The sequence below is a fragment of the Poecilia reticulata genome, unplaced genomic scaffold (genome assembly GCF_000633615.1).
Source record: "Poecilia reticulata strain Guanapo unplaced genomic scaffold, Guppy_female_1.0+MT scaffold_266, whole genome shotgun sequence".
Classification (NCBI taxonomy): Eukaryota; Metazoa; Chordata; class Actinopteri; order Cyprinodontiformes; family Poeciliidae; genus Poecilia; species Poecilia reticulata.
Genome location: NW_007615048.1, coordinates 52,893 through 66,510, shown reverse-complemented (window position 1 = coordinate 66,510; position 13,618 = coordinate 52,893). Strand labels below are relative to the sequence as shown.

At 44.1% G+C, this 13,618-nt stretch overlaps 1 protein-coding gene across 1 annotated transcript in view; it reads right to left on the bottom strand.

Moving 5' to 3' along the window:
• The window catches only part of LOC103460628 (delta-type opioid receptor), an 86,835-nt gene that overhangs the window by 20,463 nt on the left and 52,754 nt on the right, over positions 1-13,618 (bottom strand). Inside the window, exons 3-5 of the mRNA XM_008402882.2 lie at positions 9,646-9,733; positions 8,113-8,295; positions 7,418-7,508 (exon numbers count right to left, since the gene is read on the bottom strand). Coding sequence (XP_008401104.1) covers positions 7,418-7,508; positions 8,113-8,295; positions 9,646-9,733 — 362 coding nt within the window. The remainder of the gene's footprint in view (positions 1-7,417; positions 7,509-8,112; positions 8,296-9,645; positions 9,734-13,618) is intronic.

The window sequence follows — 13,618 nt, the reverse complement described above, 5'->3', positions numbered from 1 at the left end:
ATGCTAGCCGAGCTAGCAGAGCATGCTAGCAGAGCATGCTAGCAGAGCTTTAGGATCTTTGAGTTTGGAGGTAAAAACAGTCAGTTTCAAAGTTTTCTGTGTTAAGTTTCAGGACAAGAGAGTAAAGTTTACAAAAGCCTTTTTACTCAATTCTGGCCAAGAAAAATGTACAAAAAGAAGCAGGAGGAGGAAGTCTTAATGTTTTCCAGTCAGGAGAAAAGTTCAGGTTATGTTTTCTTGTGCTTGAGAGCAAATTGAAAAAAGAAACATCTGAGCCCAAACCGTCTTTCAAGCTGAGATCTGATCCAAACATGATCACAACGGTTCCTCCACTGACCACTGGACTCGCAGGATTGAGGAAATGTGCCGTAAATCCCGCCAGCATGAACTCAAAGCTGCTCCATCAACATGGCCGCTTAACTGTTTCCTGCATTTGTGAACGTCAGTTTGTGTTTTCCCTCATGTGCATCGTCAGCCGCATCGTCTCCTGCTCCTCACGCCGTGAACGAACCTTTAACGTCAGCCTGCCTAACTAAAGCACATCAAAACGTGAATAACGGAACGCCGTCACTTTAAGAGTTGTAAAGCTCCGAACACATGTCCCGTGTGCGTGAAAGTTTGTAAGATAGCGTAAGAAGAATAATGAAAGTGGATTATTTGTCCTGTGCCAGCTCGTGGATTCATGCAGGCGCAGCAGCAGCAGCTCTGTTTAAAGCTCTTCGGCTGATTAACAGCCCTGTTTACACGTCTACTGTTGACATATCTCAGGCCTCATCTTTGTCTTTGGATTAATCTCACATATTGCCCATTTAAGGTCATTCGAAAGGCTCCGGCGGCCCGTTGCCATGGAAACTGAGCTGAATCCTTTGAACGCTCGGGCCTCTTTAGGAGGAACGTCGCCATCTGCGAGCTGAAAGAGCAAGTTTGCGACGGTTTCCAAGCCTGCCAGCACAGTCGGATCACAAACACATAAATACTCATCACTGCACTCACACACAGCCCTACAAGGCAAACACACAGCTTCCGAGCACACACACACACACACACACACACACACACACACACACACACTCCCTGCTTGTTAAGTGTGAAGCCGAATCGGATCCACTGCTAGACTTGTGACCTCTACTAAAATATCTCAGTGCTCGAGTGGGGCGATGCGTTGCAGCAGACAGCAGGAGGTGGAGAGAAAGACCCAGGTGACTTCACAACTTCACTAAGTTGTTCAGCTGAAAGACGAGAAGCGAAAAGAGTCCAATTGGGAGCAAAGGTTCGGATTTCGATGGAGACTGAAATGATTCAGACAGAGAAAAGGTCATGGAAACGGATCAAACATGGCCGCCGTTTCATACTTCAGCCTTCCTGTTTTGGTTTCTGATTTTGTGATGCTCTGGTGTAAAAGCTGACACTTCTTTTGTGCACAGCTGCCGGTAAACAAAGGCGTCATTTTGGGTTTTATTTAGACGTGAAAAGACGCTCAGAGAAGCCTGAGTGGCTGCAGTCAGCTGAGAGCTAATCAAACGAAAGCTTAATGCGCTGGATTCTCTCACACACCACATCACTGAGGGCCTTTCAGGCTCATTTTACTGTTTAAGCCTCAAGTAATGGCCATTCGCCTCGTGGATCCCCGATTCATTTCCGTCCCGGCGTTGAGCGGGACTTTCCTCCAGCCCTCTTCCCTCACACGGCCTGATTGGTGCTAATGAAAGATGGAGGGACGTTCAGGGAGAGCTGCTTGATTAATGCTCAGGGATTACTTCCCCGCCTGKCGTCTAGCAGGAAAGTCCTGAGTTTTTAACTCAAATCCCCCGATGATGAATCGCCTCATTTGCCAAAATGTGGTTTCGGCGCGGGCTGCACAGTGGCGCAGTTGGTAGAGCTGTTGCTTTGCAGCAAGAAGGTTCTGGGTTCGATTCCCGGCCCCGGTCTTTCTGCATGGAGTTTGCATGTTCTCCCTGTGCATGGTGGGTTTTCTCCGGGTACTCCGGTTTCCTCCCACAGTCCAAAAACATGACTGTCAGGTTAATTGGCCTCTCCAAATTGCCCCTAGGTGTGTGTGTGTGAGTGTGTGTGTGCATGGTTGTGTGTCCTGTGTGTCTCTGTGTTGCCCTGTGACAGACTGGCGACCTGTCCAGGGTGATCCTGCCTCTCGCCCGAAACGTTGGCTGGAGATGGGCACCAGCAACCCTCCCGACCCCACTGAGGGACAAGGGTGTTAGAAAATGGATGGATGGATGGTTTAGGCGCAGTTCGCAGGAGTTCATTATACTTAAAATGATTTTATTTGAGGAAAAAGAAGAGTAACATTAAAAAAATAAAAACTGTAGGTGCTTCAGCTCTTTATTGGTCCTGGTAGTGGATATTTTTCAACTGACCAGAAAGTCAGAAACTAAAAAAGCAGCTTTTGTTTTTAATAAATTAGTGAAAAGACCAAAAAGCTGGAAGCATTAACTTTGGTTACTCACCATGTTTCCATCATCATTTTTAATGCATATTTTAAAGTTTAGCATTAGAAAAGGTGGATTTAAAGAAACGTCCTCAGGTTTTACGTTTCCTTCAGGAGGTTTTTGGCTTGTCCACAAATATCAACATCCCAMGTTTTATGTTTTTGTTCATTTTAAAAGCTTAGAATGGAAATTAAATGATGGTCCTTTAGAAATTAGAACAAATTTCCTTTAATGGATACATATTGGGGGGCTGCACAGTGGCGCAGTTGGTAGAGCTGTTGCCTTGCAGCAAGAAGGCTCTGGGTTCGATTCCCAGCCCCGGTCTCTCTGCATGGTGGGTTTTCTCCAGGTACTCCGGTTTCCTCCCACAGTCCAAAAACATGACTGTCAGGTTAATTGGCCTCTCCAAATTGCCCCTAGGTGTGTGTGTGTGTGTGCATGGTTGTGTCTCTGGTTGCCCTGCGACAGACTGGTGACCTGTCCAGGATGACCTCGCTCAGAACACCAGCTGGAGAGGCACCAGCAACCCTCCGAACCCCCCCATGGGACAAGGGTGCAAGAAAATGGATGGATGGATGCATATTGAATATTGTACTGATATATATATATATAAATATAAAAAATCAGGTTCACAGCTTTTATTCTGCTGGACTTGGAGTAAAAATGACTGGATTGTAAATGAAAGATGGTTATAGATGAACAACCAAGTTCAAGCACTAATTATTTTTCAAACTGAGCAGAAAGTCCCACCAATAAATAGTTTTATTATTATTATTCCTCCGTTGTGAAGCTCATTTAATGACTCTGTCCCATATTTCCATATTTACATGAGACTTTTCACATCTCTGAAAGRAAAAAAAAGCCTCATTCAGACTTTATTAAGACTTCAGACCCRTGAAAAACACTATTAGCTTCTTGTCATAATCAAATCCAACCATCAGTGATTAGAGCATAAATCAGGTCACTGCTTTTCCATCCGAGATGAAACSAGCTGAGAGATGCAAATGAAACCCTCTGATMGTTCACAGCGTGGCACAGAAGAGCTTCACGCGCTCACAGCTTCTGATCAGCAGGCTAACGTCTTTATGAAACATTCAGCAKGAGTTAAAACCAAATTCATCCGAACRCTGAACTTCTGGTGATGCGTTTAAAAATCAGCTGCTGGCTGCAGCTTTAGCCTTYGCTGGAGAGAAACTTTACTTCATGGCTAAACATGTGGAAAGGCATGAAATGCCWGAGTYAAAACRTGGATTCCCACCCAAACAGAAGAGCGAGACGTCGTCCGACTGCCTGCAGGCTGGAGGTCGACTCAGCAGCCTGCTGGTCGGACGCTGATGCGGGACGCCTTTATCRCTTTCCAAAGACTTATCAGGGAAACAAACCAGCAAACAATCAAAAATAAAACTCAATACTTCATGTTCAGGGTTCTGATACCATCCGGGTCTCATCTGCTTGAATGTTTTGATCCAAAAACTTAAAAAACTGATTGATTGTTTTTGCATCATGTAGTTYTTTTATTTTGGTGAGAAACACTAACTACGCATTTTATTTTATTGCTGTTATTCATTCTCTTATCTGCTTATTTATTTTGTACATTAAAACCTTTTTGTTCGTCTGTCATGTTTGTTCAAAGAAAAAAAATATTAATTTAGCCCTTCAGGAGTCTCACACGTGTAACTTTTTAATGGTTTCCACAAATACAAATAAACTCAGAAAACATTTAAATGATAATTTATTGATATGAACATAATTTATATTATATTGTTTCTGAATTTTTAGCTCTTTTTTACCAACAAAAACACAAAACAGACAAAAATCACAGATCGTCTCCCCACATGGAAGCTAAAGTTAACATAACATTATTAAATAACATTTYACGTGGACGTAACCATTTATAGATTATTTCTCACCATAAAAATTGATCTTCTGATTAAAAACAATCATCTAACATGGATGGAGAAGCAATGTGAGGATCCCACATTACTCCATCTGGATTCATCGATGTGTAATCAATAATCACGTCACAGATTAGAATGAGAGCTGCTGTAGTTTGCATCAGCTGCTCTACAAAGTATGGAGAGCAGCAAAAGGAATAAAATAAGTTTCCAGACGTGGCCTGCATTTCCTGACACACACCATCCATCCATCCATTTTCTTTCACCCTTGTCCCTCAGTGGGGTCAGGAAGGTTGCTGGTGCCTCTCCAGCTAACATTCCGGGTGAGAGGCGGGGTCACCTGGACAGGTCGCCAGTCTGTTGCAGGGCAACACAGAGACACACAACCATGCACACACACACTCACACCTAGGGGCAATTTGGAGAGACCAATTAACCTGACAGTCATGTTTTTGGACTGTGGGAGGAAACCGGAGTACCTGGAGAAAACCCACCATGCACAGGGAGAACATGGAGACTCCATGCAGAAAGACCGGGGCTGGGAATCGAACCCAGAACCTTCTTGTTGCAAGGCAACAGCTCTACCAACTGCGCCACTGTGCAGCCCTGACACACACCAAGACGGTTTTAATGATGAACTTCTGGTGAACCTACTCAGAGCTGCAAAAGTGACAACACAAGATCACTCAGCTGACGCATCCTCCTCAAGCACTCTGCCAAATGAGCCCCATCCACGCCCACCTTCTCCAGCAGCACATACATAAAACATTGGACGGATCTGTGCAGCGCTTTGCATCTTGATCAGGCATAATAAATTCAAAGCAGCTCAGTCTGAAGAGCGGCGCATGTGAAACGGAGCAGGATGGAGTGAAACCCGACGAAGGCAGACTGATTCTGCAGGAGCGTTTGGACTCAAGCTGCCTGCAAGTCTGACAGCTGGTCAGCACGACCTGCACACCCGACTTGAGACCTCACCAACACAGATCGGACCCGGACGGTCTCTGTGGAGAGGCAAAGAATCTGCCTCCAAACCAAAACAAGACGAGCTCTGCGACGTTCCTGGTGTCCATGGTTGGAGTTAAGATGCCTAATTTAGCCGGTTTGGATTCTAAATGCACAAATTCAAATCTGTTTTAGGTAAAATCTTGAAATGATGAATATCTTCTGAATTTAGAATCAGTTTGGCAGCAAAGCATGAATGTTTATTTTGATTTTCAGACAGTCACAGCTTGTAAAAAAATACTGCAGGTTTGTGTGACTGCGTGAAAGTTTAATGGAGATCTAAAAACAGAATTTTGTGATTTTGTGAGTGATTGCTTCTGACCGCACATGGAGAAATCCACAAAGAAAAGTCGTTTCCTGAATGCAGCTGATTGAAATCTTGATGCTGTGCTCTTCTCCTCCTCTGCAGCAGCAGGACTGAACCTGATGGTGGAGGAGCAGAAACCACCACAGTGGTGATGATTACCAACTGCAGTAGCATAACAATACAATCCACCAACGTTTGAATGGTTGTGAAGACCGTGGGACAGTTTTCATTTGGCTCACGCTCTCCAAGCAAATCAAGCTCATCCAGCTCACCTGCGCCTGCCAACCTCCACCACTTCCTGCTTTTAAAACCACTTCCTGCTGCTGACGTCCACAGTCCACACATCCAGCATTCCTTAAAATGCTACCGTTTGTTTTTACCTTTCAGATTTTCTCCCCTTCTGGATCCCACATGTGCATCAACTTCCAGGTTTGGGACTCTGCATGGACCCGTCCGTTTTGGACTGATTTCACACAGCGACGCTCACCTGCCCCTGGACCAACCTGTCAACCTGTGGTAGACTTGTTGGGAACTCAACTGTCCTGAATTAGACTCTGGCACGGTGACACCAAACAGCAGAAGAGGATGGAGGACTCTCCATCACACACTGGATTAGAGTTTCCCTCAGTGATCCCACCTCATCCTCTTCTTCACTGACGCTAAGCTCTCCAGAAGGACAACCGAATAAAATCTTTACATTTATTCCCTGCCTGGTTGTCACTTCAGGTCGTCTTGTTCAGCCGTTACAGTTATTCTGATCACATTAACCCTTGTAGGCCCAGGTCTAAATGGCCATTCCGGCGCGCAGTCTTTCTCTTCTCAGTGCGTCAGAGCTCGTTACGAAGCCATGCAGCGATCGCTAGCAAAACTACTACTAACTACACACACCACAAACTCTAAATAACATACTTACTGTATAAAAAACCTATCGAAACACTCTTAGTAAAATCCACAGCATCAATTCTCCCTAGTCGCTTGCCGTATCCAAATCCCCCCGGCCCTCTCGTTTGTCCCCATGTGTCTCCGTTCTACCTAGCAACAGACCGTCAACACATTTTCATTGGTTGTGTCGAAATGTGGTACAGTTAGACCCCCACACAGTAAGGCGGAAATGATCGATCATATTCCTGGCTTTATTTTCAAGTAAATAACCACAAAACCAATATAAAAACACCACTTTTATAAAGTTTGAAGTCCGTRCTGTCCACCAGAGGTGAAATGAACACTCGGTATGCCGTCTGTGTTATTACGAAGCCTTATAAATGTATCACGTGTTTGCCTGCTCCACAGCGGGCTTCGTCCCGGTAGGGTTAACATGAAACCTCAGTTTTGCTGCATTACAGCAGAAACCAAAGTTCTTTCGATGTAAGAAAGTAATTTATGTAATTTCTTAAAGTGTGAAATATGAAAATGGGGAAAATTGCAGGAACGTTCCCAGATTTATTCCATTGCAAAGGAAACAATGAGAAAACATGAAGCATGTTCAGGAAATGCTGGTGAACAATGCGACCTTACACGATTTCCCATCATAAAGCTTGATTTATCTTAGCGTTATCCATTTGTTAACCCTTCAGAGTTCTCACACACACACACACACACACACACACTGCATCCTCGGTTGGAAGAAGAGCAACATTACATACATCTTTATTTTGATCAGATTTTAAACTTTGATCAACCAGCCAGAGGCTTAAAAACCTTCATGTCACAAACCTCTGATGAGCAGGAAGCCKGATTCTGGATTCAGGTGTTAATCATGTACTTACTGTTGTCCTCYCCCACCACCTCCACGTTTCCCATCACCATCACTGGGACGCCAACGGCTGAGGCCAGCACCCACACGCAGACATTCACCACCTAGAGACAGAGCAACACGGCAGTGAATTCTGGCTTCAGAGTTTCTGCAAAGTTAAAGATCCATCCATCCATTTTCTTCCGCTTATCCGGGGTCGGGTCGCGGGGGCAGCAGCTTCAGAAGGGAGGCCCAGACTTCCCTCTCCCCAGCCACTTCTTCCAGCTCCTCCAGGAACCCCAAGGCGTTCCCAGGCCAGCAGAGAGACGTAATCCCTCCAGCGTGTCCTGGGTCTCCCCTCCTCCCGGTGGGACCTGAACTCCTCACCAGGGAGGCGTCCAGGAGGCATCCTGACCAGATGCCCGAGCCTCAACTGGCTCCTCTCGACGTGGAGGAGCAGCGGCTCTACTCTGAGTCCCTCCCGGATGACCGAGCTTCTCACTCTATCTCTAAGTTAAAGATAAAATGTTTTTATTGAGTTCTGAGTGCATTAGATTTCCTGGGTTCCTGACTTCAGCAAGTCGGTTTCTTTATAAGCACATCCTCATTCATCGAACTCGGTCAACTCTTAACACCTGACCTGATGTGTGCCGTCACTTCACAGACGTGGAACGAGGTGCGAAGTGTTTGAAAGGGTAAACATCTGGCTGCGGAGTCCGCCGGCCTTACCTTGGCCTTGTGGGGCGTCCTCATGTCCAGCGCCTTGACGGGGTGGCAGACGGCCACGTACCTGTCCATACTCATCACCGTCAGAGTGAAGGTGCTGATGAACATGTTGTAGTAGTCGAAAGACACCACGGTCTTACAGAGAGCGTTTCCAAAAGGCCAGAAGCCCAGGAAAACATCGGTGCCCTGCACAAAAAAATGCACTTTTTGAATGAAAAAAGCACCAAGAAAGATAAAATAATCTTTTACATTTGATTCGACGTTTGTAATGAATCACAGGTCGTCGCTGCTTTGCACCGTTTTGGTAAAATTAGAAGAAGTTTGACAAATCGTTCAGAAGTAAGTTAGAAAAACTCTGAACATTATATGTAAAAATGAACCAGTGGTGTCAAAACTTTTTGCCATCAGTGCCAAAATTGTCAAGTTACATTTTTTTAATTAAAACTGAAAATATTTATTCCTCAAGATATTTGTCGTTTTATCTCTTTGACAATATTTTAATAAAGCAGATTAGTCGAATTCTTATAAAAAAAGAATCAGTAAATTATTGTTGATCCAAAATATTCATGTATTAAATGTTTTGGGGTTTATTCTTTTCTTTTTTGGCAACAAAGCTTTGATGATGGCTGCTGGGTTTCGCAGAGTGTAATCAATTAAAACAAACATTGCTAATAAAAAATAAAAAAAAAAGTCTTGTACCTAAATGAATAAATGTTTAAGAAGACTTTATTTGTCCGTGAAAATCTGAAATGAATCCATTCTTGAAATGTGAATCTCTGCAAACAGAATCATGCAGAGGGACAGAAATGGCCCGCAGGCCACACTTTGGACATCCCTGTTGTGGGATTCAGAAATAAATTTGCATTTACATCATATTTAAACATGAAGTGAACTCAAAGAGAGCAGACTTATTAAAACCACAAGCTGCACATTTAACAACAGCATTTAAAGCCAAGCAGCCTGAATGGACAGACTGGTTCAAAACCAGTAAGGCGACATTTTCCTCAGCTGAAATTAGTCGAGAGCAACATTTATTTCAGTTGGTGCTTAAATAAAATGAAGTATTTTATCAGAGCAGCGCCGACCTCATGGTGCATGAAGTGGATGAAACTTAATGGGCCGTTTTTCAGTCAGACTGACTAAACCTTTCCGACAGCTGAAGCAGCAAATTATGTAAATGAGGCGAGTTTTATTTAGAATTCAGCCAAATTAACATGGAGTTTATGTAAACAAAGAGAAGCGGAGAAAATCAAACAGATGCAAATGAGGTGGAAAAGGCCAGGATGCTGAGGTGAGCATTATGCTGAGTCATGGATTTGATTTTATTCATGACAACAACAACAACAAAAAAATCACATTTTCAAAATATTCTTTGCAATTTAGAAGTTTCCAATAAAGATGAATTGATTCAGTTTTAAACTTTTTAAGGGTGGTTTTAAACATTGAAATATTACTGAATTTTAAAGTTTGCATATTGATATTTAGATGCAAAGTTTACAATAAACTTTGGTTCAGGGTTGATAATCTTAATCCTACCTGGAAAGGCAGCGTAGCCAGGGCCAGGGAGTCGGCCAGGGCCAGGTTAAAGATGTAGATGTTAGTGGCTGTTTTCATCTTTGTGTATCTGAGGAAAGACGACACACACACACACACACACACACACACACACACGCACACACACACACACACACACACACACAAACACACACACACACGAGAGATCAGCCAGATCAGGTGAGATCAACATCTCACTCATCTGACGTCATGTCCTGACATCACAAACTGGATCAACCTGACCGGGACTTTTCCTGGAGCCGTGTGTGTTTGTCAGATTCTCCTGACTTTCAGCTTTTTCTTCCGGATCAACATGACCCGCATTTATGTTTCCACAATGATTTAAAAAAAACAAACAGTAAAGCTCAGTTGCATCTACAAGCCGACCTGCTTGTGCTTCACACCAGGTTGAAATCGCTCATTTTTAACGTCACCAATGTAAACGTGAGGAATTTGCTTTTAGAGGACAGTCTGCTGGGAAACACAGGACTGATGTGAGACCCGCTGCTGGTTGTGACGGATAAACTGGGATGCTGTCGGTCTGTTTCTCTTCCAACATTTCTGTGACCTTGTTTGGTAGTTTCACGAATACTTCAGTCTAAAATCTGAAAATAAATCCCCACTGGGACTCTCAGCAGGAAAACAGTAAATCAACATTCCTCCATGACCATTTCAGTCTCCATGTGGGCGGAGCTTAAGAGAGGAGAGCAAAGCAGAAGAATCAGACAGATTGTGCAAAGGTGAATATTATCTAAAGATCCCTCTTTCTTATTAGAAGYTRAAGGAATAGGACATTCATTGAAGAGCATTTATCTATTACTTTCTATCAAACAACCCACACTCCTGTTCCGTCTCTCTTCTGTACGATTTGTCTGATGTGTGTTAATGTACCAACTGCGGCGCTCCCAATGTGCGTTCCTCTAAGAGAGTCCTGCTGGGAAAAGGAGGTGAAAGAAAAAAAGTTTCATGCAACTAAAGACTAGATTTTCCAGAAAACGTTCATGCATCTTCAGTAACTGATGCATATTTGTAAATGTGGTTGTGTGGGTCATCATGGTCCCCAAAAACGCTTCCTTCACGTTTCACCCTGGATCCACGAAGCAGCACAACAAAAAAAACACATTTCATGTCTGCCGGAAAAGGGTAGAGTGCCTTCTCCGGGTCAGGGGGGTCGTCCTGCCTCAAGTGGAGGAGTTTAAGTATCTGGGGATCTTGTTCACGAATGAGGGAAGAAGGGAGCGGGAGATCGACAGGCGGATTGGGGCAGCGTCTGCCGTGAAGCGGGCGCTGTACCGGTCCGTYGTGGTGAAGAGAGAGCTGAGCCAAAAAGCKAAGCTCTCGATTTACCGGTCGATCTACGTTCCCACCCTCATCTATGGTCATGAGCTTTGGGTCATGACCGAAAGAACGAGATCACGGGTACAAGCGGCCGAAATGGGTTTCCTCCGCAGGGTGGCTGGGCTCTCCCTTAGAGAGAGAAGCTCGGTCATCCGGGAGGGACTCAGAGTAGAGCCGCTGCTCCTCCACGTCGAGAGGAGCCAGTTGAGGCTCGGGCATCTGGTCAGGATGCCTCCTGGACGCCTCCCTGGTGAGGAGTTCAGGTCCCACCAGGAGGAGGCCTCGGTTCCGGGCACGTCCCACCGGGAGGAGGCCTCGGGGAAGACCCAGGACACGCTGGAGGGATTACGTCTCTCGGCTGGCCTGGGAACGCCTTGGGGTTCCTGGAGGAGCTGGAAGAAGTGGCTGGGGAGAGGGAAGTCTAGGCCTCCCTTCTGAAGCTGCTGCCCCCGCGACTTGACCCCGGATAAGCGGAAGAAAATGGATGGATGGATGGATGGATGGATGTCTGCACCTCTCACCCCACCGGTTAAATGGGCTGAACCGACGCCTGCCGAAGTCTCGGAAATTACCTTCGTGGTTAAAATGTTCCACCAAACACCGTGTCTGTCGGAGACGATGCCCGAATGACTCACCAGCACAAAGACACTGACGTGGAGAAACATTAAATCTATTATGCAATAACTGCCTTCAGCAGAAATCCGCTGGGATCCAACAKCTGCTCTAAAAAAGCCTGACACAAAAAACACATCAACCGTCTTCAGTTCTGTTCAGTTTGGCCTCCAGCTGTTCTTCACACCCGTCTCCCTCTTTCTTTCAGGCTTTTCTCTTGTTATCACACTGATTTAGACTCAGGATCTATTCTTGGTTTTCCACGTCTAAAACAGATTTTCCTCATTACTTTTGAATTTCTTATCACACAGATGGAATCTGTTAAAGCGACGTGTTCTCCTCACCAACCTTTTCTATTTCTTTATAGTCACCTTTGACTCTGTTTGTCCTTTTTTACATCTTTTCTCTTATTTCATCCCTCTTTCACTTCCTCATTCCCTCTTTTTGCCATCCAGTTTCTTTAAGGTTTGAATTCCTCACTTTCCTTTGTCTTGAATTCATTTTTCCCCTCTTTGTATTATTAATATTCATTAATCCATGTAAGCTCATACCCTCCTTTTCATTTTCTCCTCTCTTTTCCTATAATCCCTTTTCAGCGTTTTCTCATTGTGCTTCCAGCAGCTGCACATTTCTCCCTGCGTCTCTCTGCAGGTTGAGGACTCGCAGGCAGCCTCTGCATCTTCTTGAGAGCATTTTTCAGCCACCCTCCCTTTTTTAAACATAAAGGGCCGAGTTTACTTCCATATCTGCTCCTTCTCCCCATCATCCTGATTTCGTTTTTTGGTTCAGAAACCGTTTCTTATGTTTTCCTCTCTTCAGTTAGTGCCCATGTTTTCTGTATTCTTTATGTATTGTTTGCTTAAATTTGAGTTTTTGAATTGAAAACCGAATTGAAAAGCAATTTGAGTTTTGGTTTCTTATAACTACAGGAATCATTGCTCAGAATGAAAGAAGATCCGTCATCATTACCGTTTTAATTCCTCCGACCAATATCTCGTTGCATCTCATCATATTACTAACAGATTAGCATAAAACATTATTTAATACATAAAAACAGAAGTAGTGTTTTAACGGCTTTATGCAGAACGGTTTGTGGTTTGCTGGTTCTGTTCCCTGATCCTCCAGTGTCTCCTGAAACCTCCTCAGTTCCCCTCACTATCCTCTGCAGGGCTTCTGCAGCTGCGTTTCCATTTTACATGGAAAGCTAACTTTCCATGTAAAATGGAGGCAAAAAAAAATCTAAACTATGGAAACAAACACTTCAGAAGCAGTGAGGTCAAAGTTTAAGCATGGCATCCTCTGACATTCTGCTTTAAACATTTTCCTTAAATGTTTATATTTCCAGACAATAAATTATTAATTTAATCTCCAGTGAAATCCAGAGAGAAAAGCCCTTAAATCAATATCTCTAATACTCCTTAGTGAACTGATTACTGTGTCTAAAAGTGTCTAAATGTTTACACAGCAGTCAGTTTGAATGAGTTGTGCAGTTTGTTATAACTCGACTGTCATTTCACTGAAATCTGAATGTTGGCTAAACATCTTTCTGCCTGTTCAACCCATCCCAGATGACCTTTGGTCCTGATGAACGGCGGCAGCGTGCCGCTCCTCTCCACTCAGACCTGTCAGCATTTTCTGCCCGTTTGCAGTTGAGGAATTTCCAAAGGAAGGATGAAACATTGAACGAGCCGTAAAGGCTTTTCTTCTTTAAGCCCCTCGCTCTCCGTCGTCTCCTTCTCTCCAGCTGCATCGGTTCATCCACACTAATATCAATGCAGCTTCAGACAATGTAAGCAGAAAAAAGGACGTTTGTCTATTTTTACTAAGTTGCTTTGCCTGATGGTTCGACTCATTTGTTCTACTGAACACACGTTAAACTAAGTTTTGGCAAATCAAATCATAAATACATGCATCATTTCGATTTCTTTTTATTTGCATGTGTGACCGGTGGATTTCTGCATTGTGTGGTGATCAGACAAACCACAAGACATCAAGTCTGGGTTTG